The sequence below is a fragment of the Haplochromis burtoni genome, unplaced genomic scaffold (assembly GCF_018398535.1).
Source record: "Haplochromis burtoni strain Fernald_Lab_line unplaced genomic scaffold, NCSU_Asbu1 Contig_200, whole genome shotgun sequence".
Lineage (NCBI taxonomy): Eukaryota > Metazoa > Chordata > Actinopteri > Cichliformes > Cichlidae > Haplochromis > Haplochromis burtoni.
In genome coordinates, this window is record NW_024582561.1 from 677,859 (window position 1) to 703,033 (window position 25,175).

At 40.4% G+C, this 25,175-nt stretch overlaps 1 protein-coding gene and 1 long non-coding RNA gene across 3 annotated transcripts in view; one reads left to right on the top strand and one right to left on the bottom strand.

Annotated features, from left to right (window-relative positions):
- Window positions 1-19,220, top strand: part of samd12 (sterile alpha motif domain containing 12) — a 123,360-nt gene extending 104,140 nt beyond the window's left edge. For both annotated transcript variants that reach the window (XM_005936282.3, XM_005936281.3), the window contains exon 5: window positions 14,886-19,220. In XM_005936282.3, the coding sequence (XP_005936344.1) occupies window positions 14,886-14,917 (32 nt within the window). In that variant the 3' untranslated portion in view covers window positions 14,918-19,220. The remainder of the gene's footprint in view (window positions 1-14,885) is intronic.
- A 4,586-nt stretch (window positions 19,221-23,806) lies between these two features.
- Window positions 23,807-24,911, bottom strand: LOC106633488. The gene is made up of 3 exons (XR_001336805.2): window positions 24,822-24,911; window positions 24,692-24,726; window positions 23,807-24,029 (listed from the first exon to the last, which is right to left on the bottom strand). It is a non-coding gene; the product is annotated as an uncharacterized LOC106633488 (long non-coding RNA).
- Window positions 24,912-25,175: the final 264 nt, after the last annotated feature.

Consider the following 25,175-nt stretch of genomic DNA (forward strand, 5'->3'; position numbering starts at 1 on the left):
TTTGCCACTCACAGTAAACATGTCTCATGGAAATGCAGCCAAAAATTAGTAGGGGAAGTAGCGCTCCCTCTTTTTGCCTGAAGATACTTGTTTTATTGCAGTTGCTATAATGTTCCTATCATTATCTGTATTGCTCTCTCCTCCCACTCGAACTGAATGCATACCTGTTGTCTGCAGGTTGTTCAAATACATTGTGGGAGATTTATGGAAAAAGCAAAGCAGCCTATGCAAAACTTTATTTTGTATAAAATACCTCACAATTGTGTGCCTGATGACACTCAAGTCAGGTCCTCAGCGTTATTGCTAGAATATTGCGAGAGCAGCGGTAAAGTCTAAACCGGGCAGTTCGTTTAGGTAGTCAACAACACCGATAGCAGTCTGCAGGATTCATGTTTGTTACAGATGTCTCGTACTGATGAATTACAGAGTTCTTAACGTGACGACGTGTTAAGGTATGCCTGCATTTCTCAGATTCACAAAGCACAGAAAGCAATCACTCTCACAGAAAAAGATTTTCTTCCACCCACACAGCAAACACCCCAAGAAATGTGCATGAACACTACTGTATGCACACACACATGAGCATTTGCACACTCAACTGGCTTGGATGTGCCAGCGGAACTAATTGTTTGTAGAATTGATTTCTTATTTAATTACAAGACAGGCAAATTAGTTTAAACTTGAAATCCCAGAGCCACTCAAGAGGAATTAAAGTGCTTCCAAAAGTTTTCAGCAGAGAGGAAAATGAAATTTTCTTTCATGGTGATTGGTTATGTCGCTGAGAGGAAGGCGCTATATTGCGCTACCACACCGATTTATCTACCGAGTATACACAGTGTCCCCTCCAAAGAGAATAGCGAGAGCTTCCTCACTTCCTTATTGTATCTCTTCCACTGGCTAAATTGACAAGAGAATGTATATTTTCAATAGTGCACCTTTGGTAACTGCAACCAAATGCTGAAAACTGTTTCTTTACGTTGTCACTGCGTGAAAGAGGGTAATGATTCCATCAGTGGAAATGGTGCCTTCGGGGACAAAACGGATGCATGAGTCAGATTAAATGGAAATTGAGGAAAACACAAAGAAAATGTCTTTAGTTGTGGTTTTCAGCAGTTTGCTTATGATAATTTCATGCAAGTCATTTTGTTGTTATATGAAACTGACAGAATGCTTGCAACAATAAAAAATGCGCAATTACATTAGATAAACATTATTACACCGCAAAATACACTTCATATTATATTAAGTCATTTTCTTAGGCATTTTTTAGCCTTGCATGAAAATAACATCTTTTAGCATAATGTAGCCATTTCAAGATATTCATTTAGTTCATACACATAGAGCCTGACAAGGCCACTCTAACTGTTCTCATTGTACTCTTGTTCTTAAGATATTTTTTACCCTTCTTGGGTAAAGGTAAAAAATGAATTGTTGTTTAAAAAACAATAATTTAAATTTAAAAAAAAGACAAAGGCTCTATTTATTAGCGTCTACACCAATCAAAACAGAGGTGGCTAAAGTACAAATGTTCTTCACTTAAAAAAATACTTTGGTAGAAGCTGAAGTATATTAATGTCTTATGTAAAAGTGAAAGATACAGACTTTGAAATATGTATTTGAAATAAAAGTATTAAACAGAAAAAGTAATTTGTTGGAGGATGTTTGTAACAGGCATTTTGGTCCACAGGAAACTGAAGCATGTGCCAAATTAACATAGAAAAACCACATACAGTACAACAACATACAATACAAGGAAATAAAAATGTTATTTCAACTTAAATTATAACTGTAATTAGGGAGTCAGCCTGACCATCTGTTATGTAGAACACAAACAGAGAAAAACAGAAAAACAAACAGAAATAAAAAGAAAAAAAAGCTGTATTTGCTGTTGCCTAAATTGTAGATTATTCACTTCACTGTTATGAACTGCCTCAAAGTAGGATGTATGGAGTTCACACTAGAGGTTTACTTAAGGTAAGCATGCTTTTGTTGTGTTATTCTTCCCTCCTGCTTACGTCTGTTGAGTAGAAAGTAGAGATAAAAATACTCAAAAGTAAAGAACATTTTTAAAATCCACTTGAGTACAGTTGTACTTGGTTACATCCCACCTCTACTATCTACTCACTGAATTAGTCCTTTCAAATGCCATTATCTTGTTGCAGTAGTCTTCCAACCCTAAAAGCTTTTCCATTACCATAAACTCTAATGATTGGAATTCTCTCCTATTTAGTATGTATATAGGCTAACAAGCTAAACTAGTTCATCACAGCAGTACAAGAACAATGTTGTGTTTCTATTAGGTCTCTTCTTTGTCATCATCTTATTCCAGTTTTGTTCAGTGTAGCATTTTAAAGCAGGTCAATAACTTTAAAAGTCAATCACAGGAAAATGCTTGGACCAAGCTAGCATAGCACAGCTAGCATAACTCAAACACAAGCAGTAGCCATTATTCTAGTTTACAGATTGACAAATTGGGTTATGTACCGTGCAATAATGGGAACATTGTCAGCATAACAGTAACTAGCAATGGTCAAACCTCTCAAGTCTGTTTTACATTGTTTTGTTTTGTTTTTTCATATTTGGGCCACAAGGTGATGTAGCTAGCTAAAGCATTTTGAATGCCTCTTTGTTTTCCTTTGCCTAATTTGTTTTCAATCATTGGCGGTCACTTTGAACAGAAGGCAACAAGCGGTGCCATCTTCAACACAACTGTTCACAGTTAGTAGAAGAGCAGAGACCTGATAGTGAGAAATAAGATCCCATTACTCCAGTGACAAAGGGAAACAAGAGTTGCCAGTGTTTCAGAGCCATGGTGATGTGAGGTCATCATTATTCACCAACAGCTCTTAGGGTTTCTGTAGTGAGAGACAGAAGGTGAGAGAGAGAGACAAGAGAAAATGCTGAGTGAAACACATTGCAGTTTTTTCCTTATTTTGAGCACCACTTCCGTGCTCCCTCTGTCTACATCATGGCCGTCCTCCCTGTTGTCGAGTCATCAAATTTCTGTGGAAAATGAGATTCGCTGTGCCACGAAGACTGATGATCCCCTTTAACCTCGGCTACTGAAGCACTTTCCCCATTCGAAAATAGCAACCAAGCTTTTTTGTCTGTGCTATTTGAAGCCCCCCTCCCATATCTTATATTTAAGTGCTGTTGACTTTGAACATGCCCTGTTTGAGTCTAGATAGGCGCCGCATCAACTGAGAAGCTTGAGTGGGATCATTTCCTTCAAGTATTCTCAAAGTACATTTTAAGGCGTACCCCAAGGGCAAATTGGATAGCACTGTGGTAATAGTATTGCTTTCTTCACTTGAGCAGTATATCATTGGCTTAGAGGCTCGTCCTAGAATCAGAATTGTTGTGGTAAAGCTAATTTCTTTAATGTCCATTGGCTTTGGTTACACTCCATGGAGAATTTTCACATAGCTACACATTGAACTGTGATCGCATGGTGGGACTGGGAGAGTTAAGCATGGGATACACCGCAATATTGGGAAACCACACATAGAACAGCTGAATTTCAGTAAAAAATACTGATGCAGTCCAACTTTATTTATAAAGCACATTTAAAATGGCAGAGCTAACCAAAATGACATTCATAAAATAAAAGGGTCAGACAATAAGAACAAAATGACAGCGGTAACTGGTCTATAGACCTCTGTGACCTTGACGGGACATAAAGTGTTAATATCCCATTAAGAAATTTTAAAACATAGGATAAAATGTTAAAATCAATCTTGAAGTGCGCAAAGAGCCAGTGAAGGGAGGTCAGAACAGGGGAGATGTGATCTTGCTTTTACTGGTTACAGTACAGAGGCGTGCAGCAGCATTTTCTGGACCAGTTGCACCAATAAAAAGTCCATTACAATAGCTGAGATAAAATCATGTACAACCCTCTCAGAACCTGACCTTAGAAAGATGCCGTAACCAGATATTTATTAATGAAGAACGTGGACACCTCAGAAGCAGAGTTTTAAAAGATTCAGTGATATTAAAGGTTATTGTATTACATTAGATTATTAAACTGAATTTATCTCAAAAGAAATCTTTAATCTGCCAGGCAAAGGCCCATTTATGAATAAAATGTACCGTTTTACATTATATTACACTTTTTAGCCTCTTTGTTTGCTTTTGTAAGCACACAGAGGTTACTCTTTGTGTTACAAACTATTTATGCCGCTTTCATTTCTTATACTTTGGGTTGAAGAGCTAAAGTAGCCAAATCTATTTTGAAATTGCTAGAAATTATTGTGTAATAAAGGTTATGTATCGCTTTGTCAACCAAAGCTCTAGTGTTACATTGGGACCTTGCGTAATTTGTATTACTAGTATCTTAATCCTTTGCAGCTCTGTCATGTCTTTAATTTTGAAAATAAACGCAGGCAAACACAATGGGTAATAATAGTGATTATATTGTATTGTGTCCAAATTGGCATCTTGGGCTCGGTCTATTTTCTTGTTTGTTTCTATTGTTTCACTTACTTCTGTCTTTCCCCCCTTCTTAAAGTATATAATAAAGTGCAAAAAACAAAGTTAGGTGCATGTTGGGTGCAAAGTCTGGAGTCTTGTGTCACTGCACAACATGTATATCCAGTAACACCAAGATCAAATGCATGAAGACTCAAAGGATGATGATATGAGTGGCATGAGTGCTATTATAGGACATTTTCTTGTCAACAGCAATGTAGGCTCTGTGGCTCGTGATGAGACTCTTGTAATCAATCAGTTGTCATGTTATGCAGGGATAATATTTAAAAAATGTGTCCTCAAACACAGAGGTGAGTGGTACCTACTAAGGTGTAGCTGAGAGGTATTGATCCACTGCACTGAGTAAGTACACCTAAGGTTTATGTAAAAGTATTGTATAGCTAGTTTAAAGTTTTGTGCGGGCAAACATGGCCAGTGTGTTTATTTGTGATTTTTTTATATATATATATATTTTTTTTTTTTTTAGAGAGACATACTTTCTTAGGGAATTGGAGATAAAAAGAATATCATCGCTATACTGAAGGGGAGGAAAAAAGTGAGGAAGAATCTCATAGAGACTCGGATAGGGAAAAGTCTATTCTCAGGAAACACAATGCTGGATGGCGTGCTCAAGCTAAATAAATTATCACGGGGGCTATTTTTAAGTTGGAGTGTAAATGCAGTAATCCTTGGAGCAGGAGCTGCGAAGAGCAACGCACAGAAACCACATCGGGGAATACAGCTCAGCCTTTATCTTCCCCATCCCGCCCGCCACACACTCTCTTCCCTCTTTCATTTACTCTCTCACCCACATGCATCCTTCACTCCGCACATTTTCGCCCCATCCCAGCACCTCTATCTGTTCTCACTTTATCTGTTTCCCGTTTCTCTCTCTCCTTTTTCTTCTCCCTGCCTTTCATATGGTAAAAGCCTCTTTTCTGTGTCAGAGTATTTTGCTTATCACTGAGTTTTCTATGGGGACTCCACTGAGGTCTATTGTAATAAACAATAACAGAGCTTTGAACAAGACTGGGAGGGGAAACAAGTAAGTGGCATGTAAAGAAGAAGCAGTCAGAGGATATTAGGATACAGTGGGTCATTCTGTAACTTGCCAACTAATCTTTTTAGCTGATGCTAAAATGCTAGGCCTGTTTTTTTAAACCCTCAGCTCCCTGCAGGACAACGTTGTCAAGCCCAGAAAGACTTTCCCTGAAAAGCAGTATTGTGGTGTTTTGGTATGGGGGAAGAAACCCTCCTCTGCTGCTGTTTAGCAGCATATAATGGGGCATCGTTAATCATGAGCACAAGCTGAGGTTTTACAAGGTTAATGACGGCATAGCCAACCTCTCGACTGTGTCCCATTCCTCAGGTATTTATCAGTGTCAGCAGAAACCTGTGAGCTGAGGGTACTTCATATAGTTCTCTCATTGACTCTACCCACATGTATTAAGCTTTTCTTTTTGAGTCCACAGTGCTAGAGCCTTGCTTTTTTCCTTTACATTTCTCCTCAGGGGTCGGCTTTTGAGTAAATCACTTAAGAAAAACAGAAATATACCAAACTGTGTAAATAGAGCGCAGAATGGGTAAAATTATTTGTCACCATATACTTTATCTGTCATTTTGTATTTCATTTTATTTTGTACTTAAGAAAAACAGATAATAAATCATCACAAAATTAGATTCGCCCAGCTCAGGCATTAAAGGCATACTTTGCTTTGCTTGGCACAACTCTGTTTATATATTGTTTCATTGACATTTAAGTTAAAGATAATCAGCATCATACTGAATACTAATTCAATTTCAAAATTTTCAAAATCTACCTTGCCCAACTTTTCAATAGACACAAATATTTATTTTTAGTAATTTTATATATTTATTTTAAAATCTTACTATTCATATAATTGCAAGGGCAACAGATGTAACCCTTGTAGCCTAACAAAAACAGAAAAGATTAAAAAAAAAAAAAATACAAAGAGGACTGATCTTTAGTCTACCTGTGGTGTTAGCATATCGCTCGGTTATGTCCCTTCCTCTTTGTTCGTGTGATCTCATGGATTTGTCCCTTCCTTTTCCAAGTTAAATATATTTATTGGCAGCATGGTACATATGTTGTGGGACACAACTTTCAGTGCATAGTTACTGTTCTTTGAAATATGTTAATTTAAAAAAAACAAACAATCAAGTTACATGTATCAACGAAATCACGTCTTCAGCAACTAGGTTTGCACTTTTTCTCAGAACGAGTGTAATTTACAATGATACATACGTACAAATTTAAATGTATGTTTTATGTTGTTTGGGATGATTTTCAAATTCATGGATAGGATGGAAAATGTCTTGCAAACAAATACATTAAGTGCTATATGAAACCGCTCATCACATTCCTCATTAATAAAATCCCGCTTTAAATGTTGCAGCAGTTTGTGCTGTACACGATGTTCCAAACACAGTGTTGGGAGTTTCCAGGGTTTGGCTAACCTTAGCAATGCTAGCACCAGTAGCCTTGGTTTCTTCCATGCTAGCATGAACATCTTGATGTAGTATATTGTTACTTTTTGCTTCATCTGACTTGTTATGTTACAGTTTATTCTGACAAACTTGACTTTTTTTTAACATTACATGACAGAATTACAGAACAACACTAGTTGGCACAGTTGTTTACTTTCCAAATCTACTCATTTACAACGTCTGTTCACAGGGAGAGCAAGCTCACTGTGCAATAATGAAAAAAGAAAAATCAACTAGTACCTTCTATCTGGGGCTGACTAGAGAAAGCAGCAACGTATAACCACATTTGACCAGACTGGCAGACTAAGAGACTTAAGCTGTTCAGCTTTCAACCAAAATGTGTAGGTTTTAAAGGCAAACTTCCTTGGTATGTATGACATTTGTTCAGTTGTTATCTAAGCCTCAAGTATGGAACTGCAAAACTCTGATGAAGATGTGAATGAAATCCCCTGAAAAGTTACTTGAGATTTTCTGTTACAGTTACAGTCAAACTGTAGTTTGAATATTTCTTGTGTATAAAATAAGTACCAACATCTTCAATCTTCTGAATCCAATTTAACAGATAATGAAGATCTGCTCACTAATTTGCAGCACAGCCTGCAATGCTCAAAAAAATAACTTTAGATAAGTAAGGGATCCGTGTCAGCATCCACTAATTGAGACAAATTTGAATTTTGCAAATGTTTTTATTCGCAAAATTGAAGATAAGTAATGTTACTTACCATTTGCAGTAAGCATCCTGAATTGGTATTAATCATAACAACCAAATGTTGACCCAGTTGTTTAATCTCATTGTTGTTTTAGCTCTAGAAGTAACAAATTGTCCAGTGTCTGTTGTGTTTCCGCCTTGATTCAGTCGATCGAAACCATTTCAAGAACTGGAATATAACATTCAGAGTTATATGTCATTTTTCTTTTATCATAGTGATCTACTCTTACTTGAGTCTCATTTTAGCAAGTAAACGGGTAAATTTTAGATGTAGCCCTGCCTGAAGAGGTTGCAAAAACTACACAAAACCAAACATTAGGACCTTTATACTGGGGTCCATGTGGATGATGTGCTGTAGAGATCCCCAAACCTACTTTCTTTTATATCAGAAAATCCAGAATAATGTTTAACATTTGAATTCCATTGCTTTTGTTTCATTGGTTCTGTTTATTTATTTATTGTAAAAGGCATCTCGTGACCCACCTGCTGTGCCTTAATGATTCACTAGGGGGCTGCGGACCACACTTTGGGAGTCAATGATCTAAAAGCATATCTACGCAGACTTCCCCACATAGACATGCTTAAAAATATAGATACAAACAAATGACAGCATAGATGTTCTGAAATAAATGAAAAGCTTGTTTTTACTGTTTCGCTTTTTGCTTCTTTGTATCACTGTTGTTTTTAAAGCCCTGACGATGTGACAGCTTCGTTTCGGTAGAGATATCCTGCATGATAGAGCAGCACAGTGCTGAGCTCAGTTTGACAGTGCCCTGCTGAGCAACTAAAGGAAGCCGAACCATGGAGGCAAGGTCTGTGCATGTGCAAAGTGCGAGTATGTGTCACTGTATGTGTTGGCAGGTGGCACTGGAAAAGGCACAGTAGCAAACAAATTCAACTTGACACGAGTTCGAAAACCAAAATACAAGCACTTTGAGGACTTCCGTTCCCCTCTCGCTCGCTCTGCATAAAATAAACTTATTTATTTAACCTCTCTGGGTTACGCTGATGAGGAGCTCTGCTTTATAGAGATAGATGGAGAGACGGAGAAGGGGAAACATCCCGTCAGTTGTTTATGTTGTTGAAATCAGGGCAGGAAGAGAAGCAGGCATGCTTGCTCTGACTCGCAGAATAAGATGACCTATTTTAAACAGATGCTGGAAGACGAGGCTCCATAAAGCTTATCTGAGCACGACGGAGGCTCGATTATCTACATATCTTAAATAAGAAAATCATCTATTGGTACATTTAACGGGTCACAATTCATTTATGGATTATAGATTCAAGCAAAAAACACTATCAACTCTCTTAGTAAGATGCCACCAAACTCCTTATATATCCCCAGCATTGATCTAAAAGTGTCTCGGATTCTGCTGGAGGGACTGAACACCGTTCTTCCACATGATTTTCCCTGACTCGCTGCTTTGCTTGCGGTGGACATCTAAAACATCTGATTCCCAAAGGTGTTCAGTTGAAGGCCACAGAAGACAGATGTTCAGCTAAATGTGGTTAACCATGATTGTGTGTTTGGTATAGAGTGCATGACACTAATTGTATTGTAGCAAAAATAACTCCAACAAGAGTAAACTGAGTTAAATTTGTTGGCGTATTTGTGTATTCATTGGACTACATTCAGCCACACATTTATGCACATTTGTTGCAATAATAATCTGTGTGTGGGACTGGCTCAAAATAAACTACAGTGCCCACATTCATTGTAATGAAGGAACCTGTTAGTCAGTGCAACGCCGTGGCTCAGTTGTATTTATTTATTTTATTTTTTTTGTGGACATAAATGGAGCTCCTGTCTCGGCAGACTTTTACTGCATAGATGACACTTGACGCTGTGGATTCGTCTTTCCGTGGGATTTGTCGATAATGAAGAGCAATCCTTTGAAAACTCATCTTAATGTGACCCAGCAGCAGGACACCACCACCAGGTGCAGGATCCAGCCCGTATGGAGCAGATAGTTCAAAGCAGGGCGGACAGAATCAGCGCAACCGCATCCTCGTTTACATTTTTACATCGAGACGCGGCACGCAGCAGAGAGGCGGCAGATGAAGCCGCACGCTGAGGTGTGCTTTGATTGAACAAGCAGGACAGCTCTGATTACAAATGCATGGGTGCAAGCTGTAGAGGAGACGAAGGAAGGGGGGGGGAGAAAAAGACGGCAATGACAGCGTGAGTGAAGTATGGCAGGAAGACAGACAGGGAAAATTTGATGATCTGGACATTTAACTCCTTGTTTCTATAAAGCTGCTCATGTGTTAATAGAGGCAAATCACGTTGATCAGTCATACCGGGGGCACAGAAGAGCGAGCCGCTGTCGATACAAGAGAGTTTGTGTGCACGTGTTGTAGGCCTGCAAGCATTTATGTTTGAACATACGAACATATGGGCATGAGATGGAATCCGTGTGTATTACACTGTGAAACAGAACATTAGTAATATATCAGTTTTCCCTACGTATGGGCCGTAAACATGAAAAGTGGGTTTTGTAATTGGTGAGTTTAACTGGAGACAAACCAACTGTTCTCTGCCTCTCATTCACTCGCGCACGCACACACACTTGCGATTACACACCACAGACGCATGCCGAAATCATAATTTTCTGTCAGATGCTGGTGCGCGCGCACACACACACACACACACACATGCTCCACACTTATGTCAGGGAGGCATTCACACGCTGCTCAGTTTAATTTCGGTTTGGCAGATTATAGTAATTATGTTAAAGAAAAGATTTTTCAAAGTACTTTGCCCTTTTCTGTCCTTGAAGACTGAAACAGTGCTAGTTAAAGGAGCCTCATACTCCAATTTTTTTTTTTGAAACTCTGCTTTTTACTGGGTCAAGTAGATTGGAAAATATATTAAAATAAAGGATCTACGAGGAGCTATGATTTTATTGTTTTGCGTGGTTTTATGGCAACAGTAATCTCTGTGGCATTCAGGGAAATGTTTTTCTAGTCATAACACAAAACTATCCTTTATATTAAGATGCAGTGTGTGTGTGTGTGTATGTGTGTGTGTGTGTGTGTGTGTGTGTGTGTGTGTGTGTGTGTGTGGTAGCAGCCAATAGAGACGCAGTGACACCAACATAAATTGGAAATACAGAGTATGTCATTGAACTGCACCTCTGGGCCTGCTCTCCATTTAGCACTATGTCAGAGTAATGTGTTTGCATACGCCGTGTGCTCTATTTGTGTGTGTGTGTGTGTGATAGTCAATGTAAACTACCCATGAAATTAAGAGGGTTTTTTTTTTCATTTTGCTTTGTAAATGTAGACGTTTGCTTCTGCGTGTGACAATGCAAACTATCCTTGAAATTAAGATGTAGACCAGGAGGCGTGTACGTGTGTGTGCGCGCCTGTGCATGCGTGAGTGTGTGTGGGTAAACAGATAGCTCTCAGTACTCTCCCGATCCTCAAAAGACAGAGCGAACCTCTAAAGGGAGGGCGGGATTTGAAGAACATTTTGAGCATGCTGACAGCTTGTCAGGGCCCTCCTACGACTGTAATGAATTTCAGCCTTTTGTGGTGTGTGGTCCTGCTGCACCGATAAGCCCTGGCACTAATGCAGTTAACAAGGAGTAAGAGTGTGCGCCCAGTTGTGTGCGCACCGCCTGACGTGATGTATACATGCTTCTGAACATGCATCACTCAACTCCTACACTCCTTAAACAAGCTAATCATTGCCGGACAGTCTCAAGTGTGTCTCTAACAGTATTTAACGCTGCAGTGTTTTTATTTAAATGGCTGAGGGTTAGATTAGTAGCATGTTAAAACTCAGTATGTGGGAGAAGGAAAAAAAAACTTTGAACCTAAGACTTTAAGTAACCAGGTATTGGAAGCCAAATCCTTCAACTTCCACAGCTGCATGATCCTTTGGGTGGTGGGTCTGCAGTAGGGCCGGCACATGCGGCTCACTGGAGTTGAGCCAAGCCTGACTTCATGAACTAATGCCCGACCAGTAGCAGTTCACCCCTCCCCCAGGTCTGGATCTTAGGTGGGGTCTCTGGAACCCAGATACAGGTAGCAAGGGTGTTGTTGTTGTTTCCATAGAGGCCTTATGAAATATACTTAGTTTAGCTTGTCACCCAGCCAGTAGAGCCAATACCAGCAGCCATGTTGCCCCTGACAACATAGCTCCAGAGTTCACTTGGGAAGTCTACCCCCTCCATCGTGATAAGGATAACAATCTCATCTCTGCTTTTTTTGCACTGGCAGAAATGCATCTTAAAAAAGTTAAGACAGGGCCATGTTTCCCCACTTTGTATCATCCCGTCTTCTTTTAAATACAGCCCGTAATCATCTGGGAACTTAAGGGAACCAGTTGCTGGAGAGGAATTTTGTCCCATTCTCGCCTGATTCGAGCTGCTCAACAGTTCTGATCTTCTTTGTTGTAGTTTTCATTTCATAACCAGACAAATGTTTTCAGATGGTAAAAGATGTGGACTCCAGGCAGACCAGTTAACCAACTGAACTCTTCTACTCTGAAGCCATGTTGTTGTATTAGCAGTAGTATGAGGTTTAACATTGTCTTGCTGAAATATGCAAGGCTTTCCCTAAAAAAAGATGCCATCTCGATAGGAGCTTATGTCGCTTTAAAACCTGGATATGCCTTTCAGCACTGATGGCGCCTTTGCAGATGTGCAAGCTGACAGTTCTTTAGGCACTGATGCATCCAGTCCAGTTCTGCCTTAGGTCCCAACGATTGTGGGCGTCCACTGATTTTTGATCTCGTCCCCTGCACGCAGAGATTGCTCAGATTTTCATCATCTTTGACTGATATTATGTGCTATAGATAATGAGATATTCAGAGTCTTTACAATTTCACACCAAATTTTTCCTCAATTTGTCACAGACATAGTTATTTGCAGATTGGTGAACCTTTGCCCATCTTTACTTCTGGTAACGCTGCCTCTCTCAGATGCTCTTTTTATACCCAATCCTGTTTCTGACCCGCTGCCAATTAACCTGATTAGTTTCAAAATGTTTTTCCAGCTGTTTCCTCTTAGTACCACTTACTTCTCCAGCCTGTTGTTGCTCACTTCCCAGCTTTTTTGAGATGTGCTGCTGCTATTAAATGTCAAATATTACATGAACTAATAATTTTTCATGAAATGGTACAATTGTAACCACTTTTAACATCTGTTCTATTGTAAGTAACATATTTATGAATAACACATGTTTTTACTTACATTCCACATAGTTACACAACATTTTGGTGGGAATTGGAGTTACACAAAATAATTTCTTTTAATGTGACAAGAACTTATAGCTGCAGCTTTGCACCAGAGAAAGACAATATATGAGACTGCATCCAGTAACAGTTACAGATCAAGTACAAACCATCATCATAAATACTATTGTTTAGATTATTTTGAAAAGAAACAGCCATAACTCATGAACAGATGCACAGCATGTTCCTATCATATCTGCAGGGTGGGGGAGGGGGGGGATTATACAATGAAAAGAAGACTCATGAGAGATTCAAATGTCAAACAGTGCGCACTGGGAAGTCTGCTGATGTGTTAATCTTGTTTCTTTAAAGCAGATCTATGATACTTTTCCATTTTTTTTAAACCTGCCATATGCATACTGTTACAGTGATGGATGCTCATATTACACATTGCCAGATTTTCACATTTTTGGTGTCAGCATGTGGACGAGTATTCCTTATGAGCCAAACGCTCAGGCTTTAGACTGCTCTGTTTGAGGCAGTTTTTTTTTTTAATCTTGGAGGTTTATGATGTCAAAGACAGAGGCTATTCCTTTATATGGTTATCTGAGGTAAACGGCTCCGGCCGTCTGTGCGTGAGGAACAGCCAATCAGAACAAAGTGGAGAAACTCTGCCTTGTTTCTCAGTGATGAACTTAGTGGATGTACAAAGAGCCAGTATCAGATCATTCGATTCATTTTAACCTGTGAATCATGCAAAGCATCTAAAAAATATATTGAGCTAGAATATAAGTAATAGATGACCTTTGAAAAGAGTCTGACCTGAGCATTTATTCAACTTTTTTTCTTTTGAGCCAAAAACACTCAAGTCAGAAGATCTTTAGTTTTTAAATGATCACAAAAGACTTCTTATATTTTATTAAAGGATTAGTCACATATAATCGACTGTCTAATTATATTTTATAGTTTGAAGTGAAAGGTTGAGTACTTTTGGTTACATTTTGCTTTTTTCATTTGTTTAAAGTGGATTGTAATACACGCGTTCTAATTGTAATGGAGTACTGTCAAGGTACATCAAAGTACTGGCTTTTGTACTTTAAAGATCTGAACTGTACTTTTAAAAGTTTTAAAAATACATCTCAGCTTTGTGTTAGCTATTTGCCCTGAGCTTCAGCTGTCACTGTTGAAAAGAGTAACGTATAAAGTCACAAATCTGTTGCACCAAGCTCTGCATTCACACTCTCTCTCTCACACACACACTCACACACACACACACGTACAAAAGCTGTTGTCAGAGGCAGGGTTGGCATGTATCTTTATGCCTTGTCTTTACATGCTCCGAGTGAGCTCTAAATGTCACTTGTCTCTCTCCACTTCATCTGCCTGACTCATCCTCCTTGTCTTCACTCTGCATTTGAAGTCCTTGTGTGTGTGTGTGTGTGAGAGAGACAGAGACACCATGTGCTGGTGTGTACTTGTTTGATGGACACACTGCTGCTCTCCACCTCCCTTTGTACGGCTCCTGCAAGCACAATGATGCCCACTGCATTGATTTTCTCGTGCCATTTTATAATTATGTCTCCTCTTTTCATTCGTCCTCCCCCTCGCTCGCTCTCCCGCTTTCTCTCTTTTATCCTGTCTCTCTTATCTCGCGCCTCTCTCTTCTATTTTTCTAATTCCACCACCACCACCACCCCACTAGATCCATTTTTATGCCTTACTGTGCCCATGCTTGTTATCTCAGCCCTTTCTGTTTTTTTTCCTCTCTGTTTGATCTCAACTTCTTAATTTCCTCTCTCATCTACGTCACTTTGCTTGGTTTCGTTTTGAACCCTTCTCCCCGCTCCTCCAGAGATGTTCCTCATCGTTTCTGTTTTTGCTCTTCTGTTTTTATCTTATTTTTCTCCTTCTTGCCATTTCTGATTTTTCTCAACCTCATCTCAGCGGGGACTGTGTTTTCTGAAGATTTTTTTTCTCATAAACTTTTTCCAATGTTCTTTTTTTTCTCATTTTCTGCAGCCTCTCTGGAGTGCACTCCGTCTTCACCGTAGATTGATGGAGAAGAACTTCCCAGCTGCAAAAGGACGCTGACACGCATCGCCTTGTCGACACCCACCTACACTTCTTCCTGGACCTATCACAGCTCTCCATCTCTTCAGTGTCCGACCTCTATTTCTCCAAAGACCGATCTGGATGGAAACCATGCCTTCGTCCCAGCCACTCCTGTGAACTCTCACAAGTTCTGACTCGCTGTTTCCTCGCAGTTCAAACAATTGCTCGCAGCTTCTCGGAGCCTGACCGATATTTTCCATTGCAGACGCCCCATCCCCAGTCATTCCTGACCTTTGCAGCCAAACCTTCTCACGCATTGACTTCTCTCATAGCTCTCTTCACTCCTTCTCCCAAAACTCTAGCCTAACAAGGTTTCCAAAAGGTATTTGAGCAAAGAGATAATTTCTGCTTTGTCTGTGCTTTTAAGGCTCTTTAAGACCCCACCGCCGCCTATCTATCCCTACAGTAAAAAAGTGACATCTACAGTATAACCCACTTTCCAATCACTCAAACACAAGTCCTGAACTGTTTGTGGCATGTTAGCTCCTTCATCGTAGCACTTTAATGTGTGTTTTCTCCCGTGCGTACTCTTGTGCTGTATTACCGATCCCGGTTATACCCCGCTGAGGACTCTCAGAAAATCAGCAAAAAAGACTGTCCATAGGACTGCTATTATACTACTCTATACTTCCCTTTCTACCTTTTTTCCTCCATATATCCAGATTGTACTTCCTCAAACATGAGAGGGGAACACCAAAACACACACAACCATGTATGTGCTTTAGTGTCCTTCCTCTTTCTCATTCTATGCATAGATCCTGTGAACAGTGTTTGACAACACCCGGTGAAGTGTCCATTGTGTCTCCCTCTGCCCACTATATTGTATATATCTACGGGTAGACAGTAAGCCTGAAAGAACTTCACTGTGAAAACAAACAACATTTAGTAGGAGAATAAAGACTGAACCTGGCATCACATTAGGTACACTTAAGTTGGCTCCCTGAAACAAGTCACACTGTTGCGAAAAGCAATCCAGTGGAGATGAAGCAGAGCCTGAAACGGAGATGAACTGCAAGGAGGAAAGTCCCTCGGTGTCACTGAAAGCCTGGTGCTAGTAGGTAAACTAATTTGGCAACCCAAAGGGGGGTTGGCTGAAAGGAAAAAAAGAAGAAGAAGGCAAAGCAAAAGGGCTCCTTGAACAAAGAGGGGCTTTGACTTGAAATTCTTTACTCTAATGAGGAGAGAGAAAAAAGAAGAAAAGACATCAGAGATAACAAAAGAGGAGCCTTTTTCATTTCCTCCCCTCTGTTTCACCAACTCTTTATTGCTTTGTCTGCTTTCCATCTCACTGCTTGAAACTATTTTTAGATGAGATATATTGAAAATAGTGTAGTAAGAAGACGTGCTGTGTGCAAAAGCTCAACATGGAAATGTTTTCTCTCAGTCATATTGGGAACATACACCGCATCCTATTTATGTCAGATGGGAAACTCAAATCTCTACTGTCAATGTGAATAATGGCCACTCACTGTTGATATTATAGACGTTTTAACAGCACTTAAAAGCACATTTGTCTGTAATGAAACAAAACAGCTGTAACTTGGAGCACTTCATGATGTCTGTGAGTGTAAAGACATTATAAAAATCTGTAGCCAATATAATGACCTCTCAGTGTTAGCTGCTGATTTCAGTGTATCAGAGTGATATTTATCAGAAGCTCGTATCCACGCTGGTGTAGCAGGAGCTGTTGTCACGGCAACATCTTTTTCTTTCCTGGACGGGATCTGTCAATCAAAGGCACATTAAAAAAAAATAGCAGCTGCAGTTGGAGGAGAATACGGGGTGGGAAAAAAACAAAAACGGGGTCGACCCCTGAGAGCCATCACATTTTAGTGGAATTCCATTTGCACACCGGTCCTTCTGTGTCCACCCATGCATGGTTTGTATATCAGCCGCGGCCTAATGCAGCAAAGACTTGCAAGCAGATTGAATAGTATTGATCACCTCTTCGGGACATACACTTGGTCCTCCAGGATTACAAAAACCGCGGGGGTGGGGGGTGTATTCTGACAGTCAAGAGGAATGGAGTTGTTCGGGCTAAAACACAAGTGGTTATTTCACGGTTGGTTGGGTGGTGGTGCTGTGGTGTCCATGGCTGTCAAGGCTACAGCAGGGAAGAGGAGGGCTGAAGCTTCCTTTAAGTTTGATTTCCTTACTACTTGATTTCCTTTTCTTTGGAAAATGCCCATAAGCAAACTTGAAGGAATGGTTTGAATTGGTAAAGAGTTGCTGAATAGAGGTGTGCGTTAAAAAATTCAGATCTGCCACCATGTGTCAAAGAATCAGTGGAGGGTGATATATTCGTGGAGGTGTTATTCATTGAAACAAATCACCAATTTTGGGATTAGAAGACCTAAAGAAAACAAGCTGTACAACATGTAAGGTCTTGTTGTGTCAGTGGAAAGCTAGAAACATGTGGCTAATTTGTAGCAGTGGCTCTGGGCTAGCATGTTAGCTTAGAGAAGTATTGGGTGTTCATGATACTATAATCATTAGTCATTTGTGAGCAGCATCAAACGGGCATCACCAAACCTGTTACTAGGTATCTCTGATATCTTTGTCATAGCACATATTGATGTACAAATCTAGCTCTAGCTCAGCATAGCAAAAAAACTAAAAAAAAGCGATACCAGTCAATTAAACATCTAGCTCTAAGAGGTTACATTTTAAGTTAAGGAGTTTTCTTGTAATAAGAATAAGACTAGATGACAGAATAAGATCAGAATAAAGTCTTGAAATTGTAAAAAAAAAAAAAAAACATCTTACTGTGTTTAAAAAGTTAAACTATTGTATCAGTTTAACTCTCATGTCTACCTGTAGAAGGTTTCATGCAGCAACCTGTTAGCTTAGCTTAGCATACAACAGAATCTATATACCAGCACTTCAAAAGCTTAGAAATCTGTAGAAAAGAGAAAGAAGGTGGGTCTTGTTATGTTCACACAGACCAAAGCTAGCTGTACCAGTTTCCAACCAGTTTGCTAATCTTTATTGGACATAGGAGTCATACTGGGAGAAGCATGGTGGTGTGGTGGTTAGCACTATCACGTCACAGCAAGAGGGTCCTGGGTTTGAATCCGCTGGGTGGGGTTGTTCATGGGGAGCACTCATGTCCTAGTACTCCAGCTTCCTCCCACAGTCCAAAGGCATGCACATTTGGGTAATTCCAAACTGGTTGTAGGTGGGAATGTGAATAATTAGCTGTCTCTCTGTGTTATCCCTGCGATAGACTGGTGACCCATCCAGGGTTTACCCTGCTTATTGCGCTACGACAGCTGGGATAGGCTCCAGCTCCCCCCGCAGCCCTGAATTGAAAAAGGAGAAGGAAAGGAAAAGCATGTTTGGATATGGTCAAAAGCACACAAGAACCTGACAAGGCAAATGTCCAGGCATTCTTAAAATTTAGTAGGAAACGAAATCAACCCTGACTTCTCTGATCTTCCAGTACATGAAACAGTTGCATAGAATTTCATCATTTTCGATGGTAGTCCAGTAAAGAAAGCACTCTGCTTTCTAACTCGCTTTCAGCTCAGCACTTCAGTGTGGTTGTAAAGGATTATTCAGAGCATTCATATCAAAATGTGTTTCCTTCCAAAGTGTCTTTGAAATGAATTTTCCCAAATTAAAAAAAAAATGGGGTCAATTTGCTTGCAGGCATTCCACTGCATAACAAATGTAGCACTGTGTCTTAGTGATCCATATGCCAGACTGCAGCACTATGGTAACCCAGGGTGTAGGGAGTAAAATATTGATTTTGTATTGATATTCTCTAGAGGGTGTGTTCCCTGCTTGCAGGGAGGGAAGCAACGGAATAGATTCAACTCCAGTGGCATAAGGGGAAAGTTTCCACAGTTTTTGCTGGCTCTAATATTCCAGGTATAACCAGCTTGAGTTGTGGCACCTGTACCAAGGTGTCTAGGAACTTGCCTGAACTGGCCTTACAGACTTCTAGTGCCCCTAAGAGTTTTGGCACACACTCACAGACACTGATACACAGTGCACTGTTACACAAGAGATCCCCAAACCTCACACAAACGGTTATTGCACAAGCACTTTCACACATGCTGACACACGTGTAAAATCCATTCAAGGACACAGACTTTGCGTGTAAACAAATGCACAAGCACATACACAGAGTGACAATGCAAGCAGCGCACACATCAGTTAACAGGAAGCGTAGTCACAGCCGCTGACATCTTTCACATTAGTTATGCGTAAATACATGTAAACAAATGACACCTCAAACAGAATTTAAATAGAGGACAAATCTCAGATTTGTTTTCTGCCCAGCTGATAGCATGTTTCAATTCTGCTCAGAGTGCTTTTGTAACAGGTATATGAGCGAAGTCTCTTCCCCCAATCTATCTGCATATAAGGTGCCTAATAACAGATGATAATGGAATTGATATCGTAATAAGTGTACATAATAAAGAGATTAATCTTCATGTATATGTGTTCTCTGTTTATTCCGCCTACTGTATTACACATCCTCTAAAAAACTGATTTACACTGTGCAAGGTTGGCTGTTTTTGTGAGTGTGTACAGCTCATGCACTTTAGGTTTAGTGATGCTTTTGTTACTGTTGTGGGCTGACTGATGGGACGTTGCTACATATTGGCTATAAAAGAAAAGCACTGCCTCCAAGTCTGAAAAATGAAACCAATGTAGTTTCTTAAACCTGCATTCTTCGTGATGGCCACCAGGAGGCGACTCCTCTGGTCAAACTGTACAGAGGTTTATGAGAAAATTGCCCCACTGCTCACTTGATTTATGCCCTCACTAAACACTTTCTTGATGATTCCACGTGTCAGTCAGTAGATTTAACTTTTATTTGATACATTGTGGCGCTCAATTACTAAATCATGATCATATTTAGAGTAAAATAATGACGCCGTGTTTCATGGATGCGATACGGTGTTTGTATTTTAAGAAACTGCGAATGAGTGGATGATGAATTTTGATTATTACTAAAAAGATTATTCTGTATTCTGAAGTTAAAATAACCCCTAAAATTAAATTAATTTATTAAGTAACACACACTGGCAAAGTCTAAGATATACTAACTTAGACTTTGTGTTTGTGTCTAGGTGTTTGATTCACTTGGTTACTTTGCAAACATGTTTTTAGGACTTTGTTTAGCGTGTATATCAGTATTCACCATCATTTTTTGTATAGAGTTGTAAAGCATTGTTTTCTTCAATTCTGTACTAAGAGAATACTACAATACCCATGAGCCTCTGCCACCAATATAATATAATATCAAATCTAAATTGAAACCAATTAAAGTGTCTGAAGCTTAGTAAACATACTAAACAACCTTTTACTGGATATTTCTTGCAAAAATGAGAGCTTTAGTCAGTGTCTGCATTTTAATTTTATACAGGCTTAGACTTTTTTTTTCCTAAAGGCAAAGATTCAATTGAATTTGCATCTTAATCTGATATGTTTTCTATGTGGAAAATTAGTATGCCTGATGATCAAGGTATTAATTAATAATGAATGAAATTACCTCTTTAAGCATGGCTTCTGAGGAAATAGCTAATGAGCTTGTTAGCTGTAGGGTATGAACTGTATTGTAGTACCAGGGATTTGGACATGTACAGTACCTGCATTAGAAGGAGACCGTATTGTGCAGGTTTCATAGGAAAAGTTTTGAAAAACTGAAGAATACCAGTGTATTACAAACCATGTGATCTGCAAATAAAACTGATGTCCTAGAACTGCTACACATGCTGAAATGCTTGTGAAAAGAGCCATGCTGCATTGTGGAGGCGGGCTAAGGAAGAAGAGGTGCACAGCAGGCGTGAGGGATGAAGAGACCGAGAGAGGGGACAGAAAATCGCTAACACTCAATCCCCTGCCTTCCTCTCCCGAGACCCGCATCACACCCTCAGCACTCTGGGCTCTCACCACCTGCCTGGGTGACATCCCCAATTTTTTTGTATCTGTAAATTTCCCTCCTTTGGTTTCTCACTTTGCCCTGTCCCTCTTTTCGCTCTTTGAGTTTTGCTGCTCTAATTCTATCAGTCACTCATTCTCTGTATGCCAGCGACTGAGAATCTATCCCAAACATGTGCCCTCTCATCTCTTCGTTCCCCTCTCTTCTCTCCCTCCCTGCTATCGTTTTATTGCTTCACAGCTTTCAGTCGTGTCTATTTCTATATCCTTGTGTTCTTTGTCGCCACACTCCTACATGACTTTCTTTCACTTCTGTCTTCTTCAAAGATTCCCTCTCTCTTCCTCTCTGTTTGTGTAGCCTCCCCGCTTTGTGTCTCTGCGTCATCTCCAGCCTGGCTGTCGTGCATAATGCTCCGCGTTCCCATCTTCCGTCACACGTTCGTGTCGAGCACAAGCAGGCAGCTGTATGAATTAAACATCTTAGACAGTGCACACACTGAGCCCCTTTGGAGTGTCGGAATGAGCACTGGTTCTGAGATAGGGGGCTCTGACCACACACCGTGAGTGTTTGCCAGTGTGTGTTACTTAGTGCTTGACACTGCATCCCACTGAGCAGTGAGGGTTATCGCATGTTTGGTTTTTTCATGATTTATGGTCAAAGGAAAGAAGGAACAAGAACCTTTCGACCCCCCCGCAGTCTTTTTCATGCATTCCCCGGCTCTCGGCACATCTTATATTTCTGCACTTGTTTGATTTTCTGCCTGTTTTGTTTCAAACTCTTTATTTCACTATTTTTTATTTTCTCACTTTCATTGTTGATATTACATTCACCTTTTTTCCTGTGTTTTTGATCTTTGCATTTTATCCTTCTGTTGTCTTTGATCCACACCTCACCCTCTCTTCCCCTAAACCCCTCCACAACAACCACCACCACCACCCCCTCTTTATCCTGTTCTCACTGATCCTGTCAATATGACGGATATAAAAACTTCCAAAGCGACTGATGGTTGCTCATTGCGGCGAGGATCAGCCTTGGATGTCAGCGGGACACGTGTACGGTGTCTCTGTGTGTATCATTATCTCTACACGTGTCAGTGTCTGCAAGGAAAGACTTCAGAGTGTTCTTCATGAGCATGTCATATCTTCAGAAAGCTGTGCATTCAGGTAAGTGGGCATCAGGAGAGTCTCTCCCTTCCCCACCTAAGTTAGCTAAGCCTTCTTATCATCCTGTGCTGTGTGTTGATTCGGTAGAGATCAAGCTGACATTTGGTCGACTCCCTTTTCAACAGTCTCATTTCATTGGATTTTATCTTGCAAGGTTTGCTACAGCCACACTGCAAAGACAAGATTCCCATTGGTTGCACTAATTGATTGTGGCAACATTTGATGGTTCCACATTAAAACCTTATTTAAAAAAGTGTCTTTCTAGTAAGGACGTGTGAATGATCCGTCCATTTTCTTCCTAGCAGGCTAAGCAGGGTATTCAAGACTTCCTTCTCCCCACCAATATTTTCCAACCATTCCTGTGGGATCCCAAGATAACATACTAGGCCAGATGGGATGTATAACCCCTCCAGAAAGTTTAACTTGGGGTCCAGCTGGGCATGCCTGGAAAACCTCTGAAAGAAGACACCCAGGAGGCAACCTGACAGACCCCTGTACCACCTGAATTAGCAGATGCTGTGTCCAAAGTTCCCTCCGGATATCAGTCACGCTGCAGAAGGAACTCGTATCGATTGTCTCAGTCATTCAGTTACCATCCGTAGCTGGTTTTTCGGGAGGGTTTGTATGGGTGATTTGCTTCCTGGCTGAGCTGCCATCACTCTTAAACAAGATCCCAAGATACTTACACTTTGTTGCATGGGGCAGGAAGTGTATCAGTGATAACAATATTAGCATAAAATGACCTGTCTCTTCAGACATATGCATATACAGATGGTATTTGCAACTTCTTGCATATTTGACCCAAATTCCATTCTAAATTTAGCTGTATCAGGTGTACATTTTACTATGTATACAAGTGTAACTGAATCAGTGATTTAGACACAATCAGGTTTGGAGTATTAATGTGTTAAGATCCTGTAGTTGGAAGGAATGTTTTAGATTAACTGTACCTAAAGCAAATAAAAAGGTGTTACGTTTTTGTATATTGTCCGTCTATGATGCAGAGTCAAGAGAGGCCTATTTATTCATCTTCCTAGCTATTGTACCGTCTTGTACAGCATCTCAGCCTCATGATTCATGTCTTTCTTCCTTCCCTGAATCGATGTGTTCAAACAAGAAATGGCTCCTAATAGAGGTCTACAGGGAAGTGTTTTCTGGTCAGTCTCCATGGTGGCACCACGGTGAAACAGTTGAAAAGGCAACAGCTAATACCTGCTGCCTGATGGCTTTTCCCAGCACCTCGCACAGCTGTGCGCACCCGCCGCTCAACATCAAGGAGAATCCAGGATTATTACCACTGTGTTTCTGTCTCAGGTGGTGTCAGTTATACCTCCGACGTGAATGGGGGGGAGACAGAATGCACATGTGGGGAATCTCTCCTCCCTGAGGATGTGTGTGTGAACCTCAGTGAATGTTTCTTGTTTTCTTCTTTTTTTTTTAAGTCTGTGAAAACATGTGTCAATGTGCTCCACAGGTTGTGAGAGAAAATAAATCCTCAACCTGAGCTCCCCACCAAACTCCCCTTCAGCCGAGATGGAACATGCCAGAGCCCCTACTGGGTAGCCAGAACCTGGGGGCCTCCAGCCAGCAGGCGCCACAGAGGATGGAGGGGTGCTGTGAGCTTGCTCGTTAAACAGCCCTGCGCCCGACCCTAATGATATCCGCCGGCACGTTTCCTGTTCCCAGCTTGCCCCCTCTCTCTCCCATCTATCCCCCTCTTTTTCGCTTTCGCTTTCCCTCCAGCCCTCCTCCCGCTCCAGCTCCTCTTTCTATTTCTGCGCCATCTGCCTCTCTCCTCCTCTCCCTCTGCTCTCCCCCTCTGTTTGGGTGAGAAAGTTGAACCCAGTGGGGAGAGAGGCTCTGTCACACTTGCCTTCTAATGAGCTGTTGCTCTCTGTGCCACCAGTTCTGACGGAGCCAAAATGGCCGACACATTTCACACTGCTGGGCCTTGATCTGTCGGGTTTCTGAGTGACTGGCTTGACAACTTCGCTGTGAAATGATACCATGTAGAGGGGGAAAGAAAAACAAAAAAGAACAAAAACACAGAACAGAAGAAATGATGTAACATGGTGCCTTTGGTGAGAAATCGTCTATTCCTGTTTTCACTGTGCAACAGAACTGGGACAGTAAAATGGGTGGTGGTGTGGGTATCCTAAGGGGTTTAAAGTGTAGGCTTGCTTGATGGCCTCATTGCTTTCATCCACTGTCTGTATGAGTCAATATTAATTTAAAGGCTTACTGTTCCACATTTTCCCCACCTTGGCAAGAAATATTTGATGTCAGGGTATTTCCAGTGTCCTGGTAAATGATTAACATCAGTGTCCTAAATTGCTCTCTTACCAGAATTGTTACTAAGAAAGAAGCAATTAAACATAACAAATATGACGGGGCATATTTGTATTCAGGCTAATGATTAGTAGAAATTGAAACACATATGGCCAGCTTTCTAAATCCAAGTAAAGCCACCACATGAGGAAACGTTTTATCCAGTTATTTATTTATTCGTGGTGTTTTCATGTTTTCCATTTTCTCTTATAGAATCGCATTTTATTTTCAGAGAAAATTGGATCCTTTTGCATATTTCTATACTAATATCATGACAGCTGCAGGTAATAGATAGATGTTTGGAACAAAACAAATTCTCCTCCTACCTTGTTGTGCAACCTTGGACGTGGGTTCTGGTCAACTGTGGATCCGATTAAAATAAAATCTCTAAATTCTCAGGCAGGTATATTCACAGTATTATTCTCATAAACGTTTTTATCTTGTTTTGGCACTCACCGATCCTAAACGGCACTAAATTTATGATTACTCTGTCAAGTTGGAAGTGCATATGCACTGAACATTTCTTGGAATTAGGCTTGCTGGCAGAGGCGCATGAGAGAACATTAACTAGCCTTTAGCTCTCAGCTTGCTCGTATAAAGTCCATATGACGTGGTGCTCTGTGATGTTCTAATATTGCAGGTAATAGTTAAGTATATTCAGTGCTAGCCTGTGTCCTGCCTCATGCATGCTGGTTCCATGCAGAAATTTTCCAGCAATGTGACTGCATGCAAGACGAACAATTTCCTGCTGTGCGCAGCATGTAAGATTATCCAACAGTGCTGAAATTTCTTGAAATTGTCAGAAGTTCA